This window comes from Callithrix jacchus, chromosome 17 (assembly GCF_049354715.1).
Source record: "Callithrix jacchus isolate 240 chromosome 17, calJac240_pri, whole genome shotgun sequence".
NCBI lineage: Eukaryota > Metazoa > Chordata > Mammalia > Primates > Cebidae > Callithrix > Callithrix jacchus.
The window spans coordinates 36,128,973-36,149,210 of NC_133518.1; the positions used below are offsets into that span (position 1 = coordinate 36,128,973).

At 39.9% G+C, this 20,238-nt stretch overlaps 1 protein-coding gene across 14 annotated transcripts in view; it reads right to left on the reverse strand.

The window, feature by feature from the left end:
* Positions 1–19,378, reverse strand: part of HPS3 (HPS3 biogenesis of lysosomal organelles complex 2 subunit 1) — a 41,347-nt gene extending 21,969 nt beyond the window's left edge. For 7 of the 14 annotated variants that reach the window (XR_614801.4, XR_013528551.1, XR_013528552.1 and 4 more), the window contains exons 1-7: positions 19,037–19,378; positions 8,545–9,039; positions 7,847–8,015; positions 7,647–7,732; positions 4,654–4,846; positions 1,578–1,619; positions 506–587 (exon numbers count right to left, since the gene is read on the reverse strand). Coding sequence is in view for 7 of the 14 variants with exons in the window: in XM_008983680.5 (XP_008981928.1) it covers positions 506–587; positions 1,578–1,619; positions 4,654–4,846; positions 7,647–7,732; positions 7,847–8,015; positions 8,545–9,039; positions 19,037–19,253 (1,284 nt within the window). In the remaining 7 variants the exon portion in view is untranslated. The remainder of the gene's footprint in view (positions 1–505; positions 588–1,577; positions 1,620–4,653; positions 4,847–7,646; positions 7,733–7,846; positions 8,016–8,544; positions 9,040–19,036) is intronic. The other 7 variants (XR_013528554.1, XR_013528553.1, XR_013528549.1 and 4 more) reach the window with 1 other exon arrangement.
* Positions 19,379–20,238: the final 860 nt, after the last annotated feature.

Sequence of the window (20,238 nt, forward strand, 5' to 3'; positions counted from 1 at the left end):
CTAAAAATAGACAGATAAACAAATATCTGGGCATGTGGTGCACACCTGTAGTCCCAGCTACTTGAGGGGCTGAGGTGGGAGGATCATTGAGCCCAGGAGTTCAAGGCTACAGTGAGCCATGATTGCGCCACTGCACTCCAGCCTGGGTGACAGAGCAAGACCCTGCCTCAAAAATATTAAAAGTTAAAATAAAATAAATAAATAAAATTACAGCATATTATAGTCATGAAGTGCTCTGAGTTCACACTTTTTATATTCTTTACCAAACTTTAAAAACTATGCACTAAATCAATTTGGAGTGAAATGTTCGCAAAGCAATCTTAAAAACTATCAACGAGGCCATGAATCATTATTCTATTTTATATCTAAAAGTTCTAATTCAATACATTAGACAACCTTAAGATCTTTTGTTCTTGTCTAGCTTAGGACTAAGGGAAAATCTACGAGCATTCATGTGCTCCTTTGTGATCTTAAGGTTTCACTGTCTTCATAAGCCAGTTCTTACCTTCAGGGTGGTGTCCATGTACGGGTCCTCCTCACGAGCTGCTGCTGCACTGCACCGCACAGTGAAACACTGCAGGTTGTTACTGAGGAGGAAGACATAGGCTGCTGAGCAAAGTGAGGCCAAGAACCAACATGCCCACAGTAGAGAGGGCTTCATAGGCAAACAGGGCAATGGCAGGGGTGGCAGAAGATTCAAGTATTTGTCAAATGTTGCCAAGTTAATCTGCTTCTCAATAAGAGGAATGCCTCAGATTCCCTGTGGTATGCTTTTAAAAATATATAACTAGTCCCATAACACCCCTAGTGAATCACAATCTCTAGGGGCTGAATCTAGAAGTATATATTTCTACAAAACCCCCTGACTCTGATGTGCATTCCTAGTTAGGAACCACGGATCTGGGTCAATATCTTTATTTTACAGACAAATGATGCTCCTAGTACCTGCCCAAGGTACAGATGGGTGCCTATCAAAACCAGGATTAAAACCCATTTCTTAACTGTTGATCTTCCTCACCTACCTCATGATGAAATCCATCCCGGATTATGCTGGACAACGCCGACTATGCAAACTCAAATCCAACGGCCAAATTGAAAATGAGAGACCATCTGAAGGCATCTTCAGAATTACCTAGTCCAGCAATTCATTTTAAAGATTGGGGCATGAAAGGTTCCTGACTGGTCCACTGCCTCTCTGGAGAGCAGAGCCAATTAGATCCCAGGTCTCCTGACCCCTCACACTCTTCTACCTCTTTCCACAACTCCAGGTTGCTTCTGTATACAAAAAGGACCTAGGGACTCCACAGTAAGTGCACAACAGATGCCTGGTTGGCAGCTCACTGCCATCTGTATTTCTGAAAAGTTCTAGGAAATGATCTTCGGAGTCCTGACAATACCTGGGACAGCAGCACCACCACTTACAAATCTGGAGTTAGCAACCTTGGGAAGTAAACTGAGAGACAGGGAAGCAAAAAATCATCTGCAGTGGGATGAGAAGGACAGCTGGAAATAGCTATGACCACAAAAACAAATGACCTTAGATTCTAGAGATAAAAAGGCAGGGTTCTCTGACTTACCTCCACCTATAGGAATCCAGCCTGTTGGCTACTGTTGGAATTCTAGGCAGAAGTACATACAAGAGAAACAATAAAGTAAACTGAAATGTGCTGGCATGGAAAGATGTCCACGATATACTGCTATATAAAACAGCAAGTTGCTGAACAGTGGACAGAGTATGCTCAATTTCTGTAAAAAATAAGGCATTGTAAAAAAAAAAAAATCGATGTGGTTAACTCTAGAAGAATAGGATTTCGGGGAGGGCTTTCCTAACTTATACATTTCCATGAAGTTGGCATTTTACATTATTTTATTTTGTTCTTTGCTTCTTAAAAAAAAAACCCTATTGCTTTCTTTAGGTGTATAAATACACCAATCTTCAAGAAACTTTCAAAGACCACCTTATAGGATAAAATATTTTTAAAATTTTAATCTACTTGGTAAAATAAAAAAGATGGGCCAGGTGCGGTGGCTCACACCTGTAATCCCAACACTTTGGGAGGCCAAGGCAGGCGGATCACCTGAGGTCAGGAGTTGGAGACCAGCTTGGCCAACATGGTGAAACTGTCTCTACTACAAATACAAAAACATTAGCCAGGCATAGTGGCAGGTGCCTATAATCCCAGCTACTTGGGAGCAGAGGCAGAAAATCACTTGAACCTGGGAGGCAGAGGTTGCAGTGAGCCAAGACCACACCACTGCACTCCGGCCTGGGCAACAAGACCGAAACTCTGTCTTAAAAAAAAATGATGTAAAAATGAGTTCGACAATGTAAGAATGTAAGATTTAAAAGACAGGAGTGTAGATTCTTATTAAGAATCTGAATTTACATAAAGCAACTGCTATTCTAATGTCCAATCAAGTTAATGATGTCAGTCTCCTTTAGTGCTGATAATAAGAAAAGCTCAAAAATTTCCTATCTGGAGGCAATCAAAACCCACAAATTAAAAGTCCATTCAAACTCATAATATAATGCTTTCAGGACTCTACACTCCAAATTTGTTCATAACTTATATATGAGAAATGGGGCAATAAATTTAGTGGGTCTACTCACTAAATTCTCAGTGTACTTCACATATGTGCAATAAGATGGGAAAAAAATGGATAGTCTTTTATATCTATATAATGGTACAGAAATTAGTATTTTTATTCCTTCCTTCTCTCTCTCTTTTTCCTTCGTTTCTGAGATGGCATATTTTCCTAGACTCTTCTGCATCCTTAAAGATCTTCCTCTTTCTCCCCTTGCTTACTAAACAAGACCTTCACCGGAGTTTAGTTCTTTAACTTTTCGCTGTCTATACACTCGTGGGGTCAGGTTCACTACTTTAATAATTAACTCCTTTTTTTGATGGTAATAAAACTTCTAAGCTTTCCTCTTTACCTTAATCTACAGTTCTATGTGTCCAAAAGCCCACTTAGCATTATCTCTTGATAATCTATAAGCATCTCAATCTCAAATGTCTAAACCAAACATTTCTTTTGCCCCACATTTCCCCAGCCTCCATTCTTTCATAAAAGCAGACTCAAAACCTTGGTGGAATTGTTCATGCCTCCTACATACCCATTATTCCATCAGACCAGTCTTTTAACTTTCCTGCTGAAGACTCTCCTATGCATCCTCCCTTCTCCTTTCATTACTACTACACTGCCTGAATACCACCCCTTAATATCCTTGCCTGAACTATTCCAATAGCTTATTTTTCTATGTTCAATCCATCTTCCACAACAGCCACCATTAATTTTCCTAAAGCAATGTTCCGATCACATCATTTTTTCTTTTAAAAAGTCCTTAGTTTAATTTTCAAATTCTTGAGTTCTCTCTCAAGCACTATTTTCACCACCTCTCTCCCTTTCAGCTTCTTTATATTTAAAGAGCATCACTACACAACACTTTGGAAATTGGAAAGACTAGCTACCTCCGCATTGTTCACTTATGAAACAAAACCCCATCAGCAGCATCTCTCCTTAAGCCAGAAATCAGGTGGAGAGGGGAGCACAACACTAAGAGTGGACATCAGAATCTCCAGATGAGTTTGAAATAAACTCCAGCACCTGCTAGAGATTCTGATACCACCACTCAGTGGTGGGAGAATCTCTTTCCTGTGCAATTAATTTTTGAATGTTGCTAAAAACTTGATACGAATTTTGTTTATAGTCTTCCTTCAATCTGTAATGCACATCTCTTGCAATCTTCATCTACCAACATTCTAGCTAGCTTTCATGCTCCACTTCAAACACAGTCAGCTATCCACAACTTCCCCATACAACTTAGCCAGAAGTAATTTCCCTCCTCCCAGTGCCTATTGCACTTTCATGAGGTTTTAAGACATTTTTGACAAATCTCCTAGTGTCTGTGACCCTTGCACATTTCTCTAACCTTCTCTTATACTGTTGCTTTAGAAAGTGATTAGTGTATATTATTCACAGTTGCTTGGTCAGAGGGCACACGGCAGTGCCCTATATATAATCTAAGCTCAAAAAAGAGGAAATAAAACCAAAACCATCATGTGCTACTGAGATTAAGAGGAAATGAGATCAAGCTACTGTTTATGAACCCAGTTTACATGCCAGCATAATAAGGGAAGGCAACACAACACATCTGCCACCAATTAGCACATGACTTTGGCCAATTCTAACCTCTCTGTAACTACTTCCCCATCTGTGCTAATCAAGGAGAGGATCAGATCATCTCTCTGGCCCCTACACAGTTCTAAACCATTATAATATAACTCAATTTATACTGGAAAATATGGTAGCAGTGAGAAAAAAAAAATTAGGAAATCTGAAAAGAAACTTAAAGAGATGCTCTGACTGACCCCATTGCCTTTTCATTAAGATTCTCTACAAGAGTCTCCTTTATGAAGAACCTTATACTTCCTTCCAGGGATCCCCATCCAGTCTAAGGAAACAAAGCAAAGAAAAAACCAGCGTCTAAATGTTGACATTGAAAAGGCAGGTATGGGTCATCAAAAGACAGACTTACAATGACATGTACTCTATGCTACTTCACACAATTCTCAAAGATTTAGGCAGCACCTCAAAAATTTACAGAAAAATAAGCAACTCACAGGCCAGCAAGTGACCCTGTAACAGTACCTTGTAATGACATGCAAAAATTGTGGTGTGAGTACTGCCTGCTGAGACTTCTCAGGATACTGGTAGACCGACATCAGTTCAATGGATTTCACAACCATGTAGAGATAGCCCACATGAGGTAATGAGAAAAAGCAAAAGAGACTCAGCAATTCTTTTTCCTGAGACAAACTTTTTCCATCAGAAGTAAGAGGACCTGCATGCAAAAATGAAAGAAATAAAACACCATGAAACCAGTAAATAATGGGAAATAATCATATCTTGACTGTGCTATGCAAACTCTTATCAGCGGGTAACCAACGAGTTGCAAAGGGGAAGTTGCTCTTTACAGAGGAATGCTGATAAGAAATAAAAAAAGGAGTAATATAATTAGAATATCAGCATTGTGCAACCCCTACTAAATTAACAGATCTATGTAATGATCATCAGTGGCTGTTAACATCACAAAAAGAGTCCACTGGCAGAGCTCAACACTACTTGTGTTTCAAAAAAAATTACAATAATAATAAATAATCTGAACAAGCCTGAGTATAGACCAGCAATGTCAATAGAAATATGTGAGCCACATCTGTAATTTAAAGATTTCTAGTAATCACATTTTAAATAGTAAAAAGAAACAGGCAAAATTTTAATTATACTGTATTAACCCAACATACCAAAAATATTAACATTTCAAGAAGCAATAAGCAAAAAAATTAATGTATATATTTTTGTACTAAGTCTTCAAAATCAAATGTGCATTTTATACTTATGCCATATCTCAATTCAGACTAGTCATATTTCGAGTGCTCAATAGCAGCATGTAACCAACCATACTGGACAACATAGATTTCCATCTACCAACTCACATGGAAATACAGTGGATACAGAAACATGTTAAAAGACACTGCAAGGATTCAATTAGTAAAATTCAGATTGTGGGAAATTTTACAGTAAAGAGTCTAATTCCCACACATCTGTGCTATGGTCAAAGAGAACTGTTCACTAATCTCCAAATACACATGATAATTTTACACTCATGTAATGTTTGTTCCCATTATGTAATATCCTATAGAAATCTCCATCTTCCGCCAGGTGCGGTGGCTCACGCCTGTAATCCCAGCACTTTGGAAGGCCGAGGCAGGTGGATCACGAGGTCAAGAGATGGAGACCATCCTGGTCAACATGGTGAAACCCCGTCTCTACTAAAAATACAAAAAATTAGCTGGGCATGGTGGCGCGTGCCTGTAATCCCAGCTACTCAGGAGGCTGAGGCAGGAGACTTGCCTGAACCCAGGAGGCGGAGGTTGCGGTGAGCCAAGATTGCGCCATTGCACTCCAGCCTGGGTAACAAGAGCGAAACTCCATCTCAAAAAAAAAAAGAAATCTCCATCTTCTAAAAATTCTACTCATCCATTAGGGCCCAGCTCAAATAAATACCACCCATCCATTCATTTGTCTATTCAGTCAATATTCATTAGATATCTACTAAGTGGTGCTGTTCGAGATTCTAGGGCTACAACAGCATACAAGATAGTGTATGTAACTGCTTTCACAGAGCCTTCATTCTAGTGATGGGGATTGGGATATAGAATAAACAAGTAAACTCCAGTGTGACAGGAGAAGGAGGATTTTAAATTGAGAGGTCGGAGAAGTCCTCCAAGATGAGGTTACACTTCAGTTGTGAACTGAATGACTTAAATGCACCAGTCACACAAGATCTGAGGAAAGTACACTCTAAGCACAAGAAGTGAGAATAACAGGTCCTAGATAAGATGTGGCTTACCTAAGGCAGAAGGAAATGCCACTGTGGATGAAAAACAGTAAGCAGGGTGACTGGGACAAGATGAGCTCAGAATTAAGATCATGTAAGTCACAGAATGGATTTGGAGTTTTTATTCCAAGTGCTATGGGAAGCTCACTGGATCTTTAGCTGATCCTCTAATATGGCTATTGGCCCTGTCTGGTCTCCAGCCCTGTCTCATTGCCGCCCCTTAGTTTTGCTTCTCTAAGTTTCTCAAATGTGATTCTTCCTCTACCACAGAGCTTTTGCTGCTGCTTCTGTCTGGAAGGCTCTCTTCCCCTCTTCCCCTTCCCTACATCAACCCCTATTCCCAAGTCAGTCCAATGTACTCTTCAGATCCTCTTTCTCAGGAAGCCTTCTCTGACCTCAAGATGAGGTCAGGGTCTTTTGTTATAGGCTTTCATAGGGAGGTGTACAACAGATCACTCATTTCAGGATGGAACTGTGAGTCTCCCATTATTCAACTGTCTCCCTTCCCCCATTAGACAATTAGCTCAGTAAGAGCAAGTGCTTCACTCTCTGTTAGTTCGCTAGTATTCAGCACAATGTCCAACATAGTAGGTACTCAAAAATATTTACCAAAAGAAAGAAAAAATAAATGAAGGTTAGAAAGAAATTTAATCAGAATAATAATTTTGTATCTTTAGATAACATCTAAAGATGTTAATCAGGTCAGAAGTGAGGGCAGGCCCTATTAGTGATTCTCAACCATGGTGCTCATTAGACTCTTCAGGAGCTTCTAATAAATACTGATGCCCAGGCCCTGTAACTGATATCCTGCATATAGAGCCTGAGCATCAATATTTTCTAAAAGCATTCAGGTAAGTTCAATGTGTAGCAGGGTTGACAACCACTGCTCTAAATTATTTCCCATTCATTCCACATTTTCACACCTTGTTCACAAGGCCATCATAAGAAGCTTTGCCAAACACCTAGCTAGAACCCAGACATACCTCTGCTCTAACTTTTTGGGTCCATAGGCCATTTCAAAAAGGGAAATAAGTTCAGTCTGTCATGCCCTCTCCATGGTTTCTCCTAGCAGGTATGACTTTCCTTTCTAGTACTCCCAGGTATTGGCTAAGAACTTAGTCAAGAGCCACAGGGAGACTCAGTGGACGAACCAAACATATTACCCACATGGGTCTCCACTTCTAGTCCAGACAGAGCATTTTCACCTTGCTGTACTGTCACACTCCTGCACTATCATGCTTACCAGTCTGATAAATGGGCAGCAGCTGGAGGGAATGCAACCTGATGTCATCAGACAAGGCGTAAGACGAAATATCAGGAGTAAAACGTCTGTGGGTTTAAAAAGACAGAGAAAGGGAAAAATGTAACTTCCATGTACTTTAAGCAGGCATATATATATATATGCACACATTAAATGCTGGTAAATAAAAAGCTCTATCATACCTATAGAGAAGGTGCTGAAAGTGGGAATATTTTCTTTTTTCATCAGCTAATCCCGTAGACTCCAATGTAACAGATAATCCAGACTGTTCACTTTTTTCACCAAGAAGTTCCAGGGGCTTCTGGCAGATAACAAAATCTGACTCAAGCTGTGAAATTTCATTACTGAAGCCTTCAAAAAACAAAATGTAAGAGTTCTGCTTGAATGAAAATTAGATTTCATAACATCCTCTCACCAATTGAATAGATCTATAATTTTATTTATAAAATTATTTAAATATTATTAAAATATTTACAAGGCACTATGGCTGTGAAGTCTTAGTGCTTGCTCATTTAATCTCCACAACAACAGATAAAGTCCAACAGGATAGGTATTATCTTCCCCATTTTACACATGAGGATATTGAAACTCAGAGATGGTATAATTAACCCAAGGTCATTCAACTAGTAAATATGAGAACAAACACTAGAAATCCTTCATCTAGCAGTGGTTGTTCCATTACTTCCACTGACAGATATATTTACATGCCACAAAGTAAGACATAAACAGCCAGATCATAAACCCAAATCCCATGAAACAGGAATAACGAAATCTATAAATAACATGGTCAGGCGTAATATATACCACGGCCCTTCAGACTGCCAAAGGTGAAGGTTTTCCCTATTCCTAAAAAGGAAAGCAAGTCAAATTCATTATTTACCTTCTTCTGTCCGTCTCATTTGATCATTGGTCTTATGCGGATGGTGGTGAACTCTCTCTCCATTTTTAGGGCCTGACTCCAGTTTTAGGATTAAGACTTCTAAGTCTGACATGACAGCAACATATCCAACACAAAAAGAAATCTCAACAGGAGTGATATTATCTATGTGTATAACTAAAGAACACTCAAAGTCCAATAGTGAGAATTCCTCATCAATCATCTGGTACTTTAAACTAAATAAGACTAATTTATTTGTGCAGCCAACAAGAAGGTCTCCTTTCACAGGGCAACAGGAAATGCACAAGGGGGCCTCTGAAAGTGGCATTTCAACAATGTACATCTGGTCTCTGAAAGCTCCGCTGAAGGGTCCCTCCACATTATGCCCAATCATTCGGATACACACACGAGAGTTTTCAGTCCTTTTATTTCTCCAGTTCACATAAGCACGTAGAAATGTAGCTTTGTTTTTCTCTTCAATTGCTACCAGATAATCTCCTGAGAAGAAATAAAGATTATACTTAGAATTTGTGATTAGAAATACAACCACCTCCCTTACTGGCATGAGTACTATTAATGAATTCTAACGCGAATGGTTGATTTAAACATTGAATAGAGGACGAGAGCAGTGGCTCATGCCTGTAATCCCAGCACTTTGGAGTCCAAGGCAGGCAGATCATCTTAGGTTGGGAATTTGAGACCAGGCTGACAATTTGAGACCAGGCTGACCAACACAGAGAAACCCCCTCTCTACTAAAAATACAAAATTAGTCAAGTATGGATTACTGGCATATGCCTGTAATCCCAGCTACTCGGGAGGCTGAGGCAGGAGAATCGCTTGAAATCAGGAGGCGGAGGTTGCAGTGAGCAGAGATCATGTGACTGCATTCCAGCCTGGGCAACAAGAGCAAAACTCCATTTCAAAAAAAAAAAAAAAAATTGAACAGAATAAAACCCTAAGTAATAAAATCTTAGTGTATTTTTAACTGACATACTGACATTAGGCTTTGAGGTTCTGAAATGCACTCTCTCCCCATTTTAGTGTCTTAAGACAACCCATTAATTGTCCATATAACATTTTATGCATTATATTAAGTGTTCACTGTAGCTCTAAATCTGTAGTTCCAACAACAATCTAACTGACAGAGTTCACTACTACTGTGACATTAAAATTAGGTATACATTAAGGAACTCTCAGGAGTTGAACTTAGACTTCAAACCCTCTCCTTCCAACGAATCACAAGTCTGAGAAGATAAAATTGGAAATGCAAAGAAAATACAAATCCAAGTTAATTTTCTCTAAATTGTTGATTGTATAAGTTTTAACTTATAAAAGTAACATATATTGGTCATGAGAAATCAAAAGGGTAAAGTGGTAAAGAGATGCAAATGAAAAGCATAATGATCTCCTCTTCGAGGACCCAATGTTAACATGCAGCCTGGTATGTGCCTTTGAACACCTTTCTCTCTTATAAACAGAGATCACAGAGCACTATTTTGTCTTTTTAAAAACAAACAAAAACTAAAATGTAATCATATTAAATATATTTAACAATCTGCAACTTTAAAAAATTATTAATAACTCTCTCCCTCCAGGCTGATACATGGATATCTAACATCCTTTTCAGTATGTCCAACATCCCATACATACATAGGCATAATTTATTCAACAATTCCCCTACTGATAAACATTCAAATATATGTCCAGGACTTTTGTTTGTTTGCTTGTTTTTTTGGGGTTTTTTTTGCCACTATGCTTCATAGTAATACACAGGCCTGTGTCTATATATTTATTTACTGGGGGATTTATTTTAATGGTACAGATTCTCGAAAGTGAGAATGTTGGGCCAAAGAACATGAGCATTTTAAATTTCAATATTGTCAGATTGCTATCAATTAGATGATAGAAATTCATGTCACCAGCAGGACTGCTTACACACGCCCATTTCCTCATATTCTTACTAGGACTGACTCTACACAATGGGAGAAACATGGACTCTCATGGTTATTATAATTTACATTTCCCAGATCTTTTTATAAAGCTGGTCATCTTTTCCTACGTTTATCAGCCATGTATAGTTTCTCTTCTGCATGCTGTCCAATTTTTACTAAGTTGCTCATTTGTTTTTCTTATCATGGAACTGTAGCTCTCTGCTTAAAAGGGATGTTAACCTTTTGTCATCCATAAACAGTAAATAGTTTTGCATAGTCTATTGTCTGATTTTGACTTTGCTGACGGCATCTTTTACCTTAACATTTTTATTTAGTACTATAAGTATCTTTTCCTCTTTGCCTTCTGAATTCCTATCCATGTCCTCCAAATTACATAAATATGCCCCCTACATTTCCTTCTATTTTAGTGGATTAAATCTAAAGATCAAAAAAACGTATTTTTTTAATCTTCAGAATTTTGTGAGTAAGGAAGAGGATAAGTCAGAGGATCTAACTTCAGTTCTTCCAAATGTAGACTCTATTACATTAACACTATTAAGCAAATCGGCCCTTTTCCAATGAATTGAAATTGAAATGCTGCCATTATATTGACTTCTTGGCAAGCAAGCAGGTGCTACCCCTTTCTGTGGACATTCACTGGGCTGGACCAGGCCCGCTCCTCCAAAATGATCCTGTCTTCCAGAGGTAGCAAGCTTTCTCCTGATGATGGTTCTTTTTATGCCACAGACATGGAGCCTGAACCTGTTCTGTCCCTGGAATCTTCGTAGAATGCCTAGAGATCCTACAGGTGCCCTAAGTTTGTTCACTTTTACAGAGAAGCAGTTTGAACAGTGTTGGGATAAAGTTGAGGCCTCCATCTTCCTAAAATTCTCCCAGTAAATAAATTAAAAATTTTTAAATTGTAATATAATACACAAAACATAAAATGTACTGTTTTCACCATTTTTAAGTCTACAGATCAGTGGCACTGGCATCTTCTCATTGCTGTGTAACCATCACTACCATCCATCTCTGAAACTTTTTCATCTATTAAAAAACTCTGTACCTATTAAACTAATAACTTCCTATTCCTCCCTCTCCCCAGGACGAGACCACCATTATACTTTCTATCTCTATGAATTTGACTACTCCAGGTACCTCATATAAGTTGAACCATATAGTATTTTTCCTTTTGTGTCTGGCTTATATCACTTAGAATAATTTCTTCAAGATTTATCCAGGTTGTGGCATGCATCAGAATTTCATTGCTTTTAAAAGCCAAATAATACTCTACCATATGTTTACACAATTTATTTACTCATTAACCTGTCAATGGCTTGGACTGTTTCCACCTTTTGGCTCTTGGGAATAACGTTGCTACAAACATTGGTATACATGTATCAAGTCCCTGTTTTCAGTTCTTTTGGGTATACACCCAGAAGTAGAATTGCTGGATCATATGGTAATTCTATGTTAAATGTTTTGAGAAATTGCCATGTTGTTTTCCACAGAGGCTGTGTTATTTTAGACCCCTACAAGCAATGTATAAGTGTTCCAATTTCTCCAAATTCTTCCTAACACTTGCTAATTTGTTTTTTCTGATAACAGGCATCCTAATGGGTGTGAGGTGCTATCTCACTGTGGTTTGGATTTGCATTTCCCTAATGATCAGTGATGTTGAGCATCTTTTCATATGTTTTTTTTGACATTTACATATCTTCTTCTTTGGAAAAATGTCTATTTAAGTCCTTAGCCAATTTTTTAATCAAGTTTTTTTGGTTGTTGTTGAGTTGTAAGAGCTTTTTATTATATATATCCTATACATTAATCCCTTATGAGATATATGATTTGCAAATATTTTCTCCCATTCCATGTTATCTTTTCAATCTGTTGATAAGAGTCTTTTGATACACAAGTCTTTAATTTTGATAAAGTCCGGTTTACCTATTTTTCTTCTGTTGCCGATACTTTTGGTATCATATTCAAGTTAGTAAATAAATTTTAAAACTAAGAATATTTAATTACAATAAACCTTTTTATTCATGTACCTATACATGTCCATTTCATCTATAAAATTCATATATTAACTAATGTTGATAGTCTGCAAGTTGTAGATACCCATATGGTCTTGTGTTTTTCCAGATTAATGACTTGGTCTTTAAATAATCCAGCACTTGCTAAGTGTGCCTACCTGACAATCCTTATGATCAGAGCTTTAGTGCTCCTTCACTTAATCCTCACAACAGCCCTTCAAGATATATATATCTCCCTCCTCATTTTATACATCAGGAATCTGAAGCACAGACAAGCAAAATAACTTGCCTAAGGCAACACAACCAACAATTTAGGAAACTACGACTCAAACCTAGATCAGTTTAGCTCAAAAGTTTATGTTCTTTGCCCAATAATGCTGTTTCTCAAACTGACAGAAGGGAGAAACAAGTCTACAGGAGTCTGTGGAAGTTATAACCCTTTTCAAGAGAAGGGAACTAAATATTTTTAAGCACTATGTGTACAGTGCCTCATTTTACCTTTAAAACATTTTTTTAGACAGTGTCATGCTCTGTTGCCCAAGTTGTCTTGGCTCACTGCAACCTCCACCTCCCAAGCTTAAGTGATCCTTCTACTTCTGCCTCCTAAGTAGCTGGAACTACAGGTGTGACCCACTACACCTGGCTAATTTTTGTATATGTGTGTATATATTTATATGTATAAACAGGGTTTCACCATGTAGTCTAGGCTCACCTTCTGTCTTTATTAAGTAAACTGAAAAATCATTCCCATTTTTATTCTTGAGCTTAGAATTATTGAGTTTTAAAAATAAGTAAACTTTCCCGTTTATAGCAAGATCACAAACATGGCTAACAGTAATACCAGATTAAAGGTTGTACTGCTATGACAGAATTGACATCAGAAGGCAGAAATAATTTATAAGTCATCAAAATATGTTTTAAGACTTCAAGAAAACTGAGAGAAAGTAAGGCCTGGGGAGGGTAGATGGGCTGAGGCTGGTTTAGTACACTTGTGCTAACGGCCAGGCAATGACAGCCTTGTGGTCTTGTGTCCTCTATGCCCCACCACCACTAGATACCCCATTAACAAGTGTCTACCACCAAAGGTCCCCACACAGCACTTGACCCTGGCCATCAGATCTTTCTCTTTCAGGAGTGGGCTGGTCTCATGTCTCTCCTCTTCTTTGCTTTATACGCTGCATTAGTCATTTTCACATTATTGCTTTAAGCAAATACCTGAGACCAGGTAATAAAGAAAAAAGGTTTAATAGACTTACAATTCCACATGGCTAGGGAGCAACTCATAATCATGGCAGAAGGCACCTCTTCACAGGGTGGCAGGACAGAGAATAAGTGTGAGCAGGGGAAATGCCAGACACGTAAAAACCATCAGATCTTCATGAGAACAGCATGGGGAAATTGCTCCCATGATCAAATTACCTCCACCTGGTCCCACCCTTGACACGTGAGAATTATGAGGATTACAATTCAAGATGAGACTTTAGGTAGGGACACAACCAAACCATACCACACACAAAGCTTAAAGTAATTTTCCCTTATTGATGATGATATCAGGGGCCCCCATCCTTCAAAATTTCTACCTATTTTCTCCCTAATACCCCCCAATTTTATTTCAAAAACAGCTTTCAGCTAATTTGAGATTTTTTTTTAACCTGAAAATGTTTTCTGCTTGAGGCCTGAAAAGCATTTTTAGTAAATACAGATGGTTGACGTAAGATTCTTTCCATTTTTGATGAGGAGACTTGCTACAGAGAAGGATGCTGGGCACTGAGCAGGAATCCTCATGTCCCAGTTATTGTGAATGGAAGGAAGGGGCCAAAAGGGAAAAGCTGAGAAGTGGAAAACAAGTTATTTGGATATCAGCATACCCAAAGTCAGCCCTATTTATGTTCATTCATGGGTAGATTAATTGGAGCTGTACCCAGGGATTGAGTTCAAGCTATGGACTGAAACTTTCCCTTGAGCTACATGACCCGTGATGCTAATTCCATCTCACATGACTCCTGAACCTGCTGTAAGGCAGCCAACTGGATTATAAAAACATCTTCATTCTTCAAGGCCTCGTTAATGAGGTTACAATGCTGCTCACAGTCTCCTGCAGCCAGTGCAGCTCTAGGTCAGTGGTTCTCAGTCCTGGCTAAATATCTGACTCTCTCCAATGCTGGCCTCACTCCAGGGAAATTCTTACTGTATTGAGGGTGTGGCCCGGCATGGTATTTTTTAAAACTCCCCAAGTAACTCATATGCATAGGTAGTGGCCATCCAAGGATCTGACAGGCAAGAAAGTTAGAAATTTACATAATACCTGCCACTTCAAATTCTAAAATAAACATCCACTTGGAAGAATGAAGCAAATCATGTAAACATATTGTGCCTGTGTGTATGCCTGTCTGTCTGTCTTTCTCTGTCTCTCTCTCTCTAACACACACACACACACACATTGAAACTGGTGAGTTTGCAACTCAATAGAACTCTTGAAAGTAAGAACTCTTATGCCTTAAAGGGGGAGTATAGAGAAAACTACCAATATTGTAACAGGTATGACTCTTAAAGACAGATTTTATAAGAAATACCAAAATTGGAATATTCCTGCTGAAAGAGAACTTAAAGAGTTAATGAGTGGGTTTCAAATAGGTCTGTGGCCCAGTGCAGGCCCCGCTGATGTTGTTATTAGGCAAAAAAAAAAAAGAGAGCAGAGTAAGTTGCTCACAAAGCTAAAGATATCCAGTGTTTGGTGCTAAGTTTTCTTTCTCTTTTATAAATGATGACAGTAAATAGTAGGGCTTTTCATTTTTTTCTTTTTTAAACACAGGCATATCCCAGAGATATTGGAGGATTGCTTCCAGACCGTTACAATAAAGCAAATAATGCAATAAAAAGAATCACATAAATTTTTTTGTTTCCCAGTGCATATAAAATTTATATTTGATCTAGATTATAGTCTATTAGAAGTGAAACTGCATTATACCTAAAAATAACAAACAAAAAACAAAACGATGTATGTACCTTAACTAAAAATACTTTATTGCTAAAAAATGCCAGCAATCATCCAAGTCTTTAGTGACACAATCATTTTGCTGGTGAAGAGTCTTGCACCAATGCTGATGGCTGCTGACTGATCAAGGTGGTGGTCACTGGAAACTGGAATGACTATGGCAAATCCTTAAAATAAGACAACAATAAAGTTTGCTCCATCAATTGACGCTTCCATTCACAAACTATTTCTCTGTAGCATGCAATGTTATTTGATAGCATTTTACCTACAGTAGAACTTCAAAATTAACGACAATCTTCTCAGACCTTGTCAACTGCTCTATCAACTAAGTTTATGGCATATTCTAAATCATTTGTTGTCATTTTGACAATGTTCACAGCATCTTCAACAGAAACAGATTCCATTTCAAGAAACCATTTCTTTGTTCATCCATAAGAAGCATCTCATTCATTCAAGTTTGATCATAAGATTGCAGGAATTCCAACACATCTTCAGAGTCCACTTCTAATTCTAGCTTTCTTGCTATTTCTACTACCTCTACTGTTATTTCATCCACTGAAGTCTTGAACGTCTCAAAGTCATCCATGAGGGGTGGAATCAACTACTTCCAAATTTCTGTTAATGTTGGTATCTGACCTCCTTCTATGAACCCTGAATGGTTTTAATGGCATCTAGAATGGGTGAGATCTTTTTAGAGGGTTTTCAATTTATTTTGCCCAAATTCATCAGAAGAATCACTATCTGTGGCAGTTATAGCCTTACCAACTGCACTTCTTTAATAATGAGACTTGAAAGTCAAAATTACTACTGGATCCATGAGCTGCAGAATGGATGCTGTGTTAGCAGGTATGAAAACAACATGAATCTCCTTCTTCCACATCTCCATCAGAGGTCTTGGGGGACTCGGTGCATTGTCAATGTGCAGCAATTGAAAGGAATCTTGTTTTCTGAGCAGTAGATCAAAACGGCGGGCTTAAAATATTCAGCAAACAATGCTGTAACAGCTGTGCTGTCATCCAGGCTTGTTTCACGTCCAAAGCACAGGCAGAGTAGATTTAGCATAATTTTTAAAAGGGAGCTATGATTTTCAGAATGGTAAATGAGCACTGGCCTCAACTTAGTCACCAGCTGCATTACCCCTCTAACAAGAGTTAGCCTGTTCTTTAAAGCCAGGCATTATCCTCTCCTCTCTATCCAAGAAAGTCCTACCTAGCTGGCATCTTCTTCCAATTTAAGACTGTTTTACCTACATTGAAAATCTGTTGGTTAGCATAGCTGCCTCCATCAAATCATCTTAACTAGATCTTCTGGACAACTTGCTGCAGATTCTACATCATCACTTGCTACTTCACCTTGCATTTTTTTATTATGGAGAAAGCTTCTTCCGTTAAATATCATGAGCTGAGCTCTGCTAGTTTTAAACTTTTCTTCTGCAGCTTCCTTACCTCTCTCAGCCTTCACAGAATTAAAAAGAGGGCCTTGCTCCGGAGTAAGCCCAGGCTTAAGGCAGCATTATGGCTGGTTTGATCTTCTACCAAGAACCCAAGTTTTTTCCCATCAGCAATAAGGCTTTCTAATCATTTGTTTTCACTGGAGTAACACTTTTAATTTCAAGAACTTTTCCTTTGCAGTCACAACTTGGCTAAGTGTTTGGTGCAAGAGGCCTACGGAGTGGCCTATCTCAGCTTCTGACATGTCTTCCCTCCTCACTAAGCTTAACCATTTCCAGCTTTTGATTTAAAGTGAGAGACATGCAAGTTTCACTTGAACACTTAGAAGACATTGCAGGGTTGTTAACTGGCCTGATTTCAATATTGTTGTGTCTCGGAGAACAGGGAAGCCCCAGGAGAGGCAGAGACAATCAGAGCAGTAGTCAGAACACATACAACACATATCAATTAAGTTCACCATCTTATATGGGCACAGTTCATGGCATCTCAAAACTATTACAATAGTAACATCAAAGATTGCTGTTCAACATAACAGATATAATAATGAAAAAGTTTGAACCATTGCCAAGAATTACCAAAATGTGACACAGAGATATTAGTGAGCACATGCAGTGTGAAAAATGGAACTGGTAGATTTGCTCCACATGGGTTGCCACAAACTTTGAAACTGTTAAAAAAAAAAAAAAAAAAAAAAAAACCGCAGTATCTGCAAAGTACAACAAAGTGCAGTGCAAAAAAAACAAGGTATGCCTGTATATGTATTCATTTGACAGTCAGACACTATCTATGTATGGCTGCCCTACAGTTTTTAAGTGATCCACAAAAATCCTAGTCTCTGGATATCACTGACATATTAATTCAGCTTTTTTAACACAAACTCAGACCACAAGGTTTCTATAAACTCACACCGAACCAGCTGCGAAGTAGGAATCAGAGAGCGATCTCCAATCTTCCAGGTTCAAGCTCTCTCATTAATACCACAGCCACCAGCTTTTGCACGGTAAATACTGCACTTTACACCCATCTTATAACGTATGTATCAAAGGTAAGTGTATTAGTTACAGAAATTCTATGGTAAATTCTTCTGTAATCTGAAAGGCATCTAGTTTTAAATACTGGATTTTTCTAAAACAGGGTTCACCCACATGGTATTTCCTTGGTATTGCTTCACATTTCTGGTGGGAAAGAGTAATGGTTACTCTTACAGCTGTTTAGGGAAAGAGAGGGGGTCAGTCTAAAACTTGAGTTCTACTTTTGTACATTTAAAAATCAACACATGGCTGGGCGCGGTGGCTCACGCCTGTAATCCCAGCACTTTGGGAGGCCGAGGCAGGCAGATCACCTGATGTCGGGAGTTCAAGACCAGCCTGACCAACATAGACAAACCCTGTCTCTACTGAAAATACAGAATTAGCCGGGCATGGTGGTGCATGCCTGTAATCCCAGCTAGCTACTCGGGAGGCTGACAGGAGAATTTCTTGAACCTGAGAGGGGAAGGTTGCAGTGAGCCGAGATCGCGCCATTGCACTCCAGCATGGGCAACAAGAGCGAGACTCCGTCTCAAATAAAATAAATAAAACAAAAAATCCACACACATAATGTCAGCTTTCAAAAACTGACCGGAAGTGGATGGAGGTGTAGATGTGAAGGGACTGGCCATGAATTGGGAAAATTGTTTACGCTGGGAGTACTTGGAGGTTCAGGATACAGCACTTAGTCTCCCTATTCCTACGTTTTTTGTAAGTCTTTGAAATCTTCTGCACTGAAGAGTTTTCTGTTGCTGTTTGCTTAAGTATCCGAGATAAGTGAAATCCAGCCAGAGGCCTTTCTGCCACAAACGAAGATGAAGAGACGTCAGCGTCTGCGCCCCCACAGAAGCAAGCTCACACCTATGCTTGCCGCGACAACAGCAGAGCTCAACGCGACTTCGAGCAATCAGCGGCCAGATCCAGGAAGACCACCCGGCACGTTCCGGGAAGCAAGAAGTCCCATCCCCAGCTAGAACTGCAGCCCGGATGCTCGGTCCGCTAGTAGGAGGCCCCAAGCCGGGCCCCAGGCGGCCGCTGGCTCTCCCGGTTACTCACCCGCCTCGCTGTAGGCCAGGCGCAGCACCCGGCCCAGCGTGGAGAAGGTGCACCGCGGCTGGCACAGCTCCTGGCAGGCCACGGTGAAAGCCTCCACCTTGCAGCCTGCCGCCACGAAAAGCGCGTCACGCCCCCCGCCGCAGAACCGCTCCGGCTCCAGCTTGCAGGGCACTACCTGCTGCGACCCGAACGGGTGCAGGTTGTACAGCTGCACCATCCCGGCGGCCAGAAGCCGGATGGCCCAGTCTGCCTGCCCCACAGGGCGCCCGGAGACCCCGCGCCGGCCGCAAAGGTAGGACCACTTCCGCAAGCGAGCCAGCAACGCCGAGTCACGTGAACCCCAGCGGGCCCCGCCTGCGGCTCCGCTACTTAAAGAGGCCGCCGCTGGGCGTGGCGGGCCAGGAAAGCGGTCACGCCCGCCCAGCCCCGCCCGCGCTCGCGCACTGCAGTGTTTTCGGTCTCCGAGCCTCCCACTCCGCCGCCCGGAGCTCACCATCTCTCTACGCTCTGCGTTGGGTGGGTGCGGAGACTGCTGGGTCCTGGCCTTCGTCTTTTACTGCTTCGGGCCAGGCGGGATGTTTTGGCTTTTGAGTACGTTCTGACAATTCATCATCTATCTTGTAACATTTCGTACTTACTTTTAGGAGCGTTATCGTGTCTCTTCAGTAGCCCCTGAGCTTCTGCACGATGGGGTTGCAAAAACTGGAATGGAGTGCAACTCGAGGCTAAACACTAAGAGTTGCTCAACAATACTGGAAATTCTAGAATAGTTTGGCTGGAAAGAGCAATGCCTTGAACGTCCTTGGCAAAAAGCCATATTTGTTGTATGAAAGACTACGTGGACATCATCTTGTAGGCATTTGACAAAAGATTAGTTTGAACCCCAGAGGATGGAAGAACTAGGAGGGAAATCCCCTGGCTCTCAGTCCAGTGCCTCTAAGACTATGCAGTAAATGATCTATTCCTGACATCTCAACGTGGAGTTCACAATTGCGACACTTTCCCTGTTTTAAACAGATTTAGATGAAACAAGTAGTATAACTTTTTCCAATACACCTAGAAAATATATGTGTTAGCATGGATTGAGGGATTCTGTTTTATTTCGGCACACAGGGACATAAATGAAAGTGCAAAATTTTCTTCAGTTTCTAGTTCAATCACCTTCATAAGCCCTTTATTTCAAGACCTTGTAAATTAGGTGC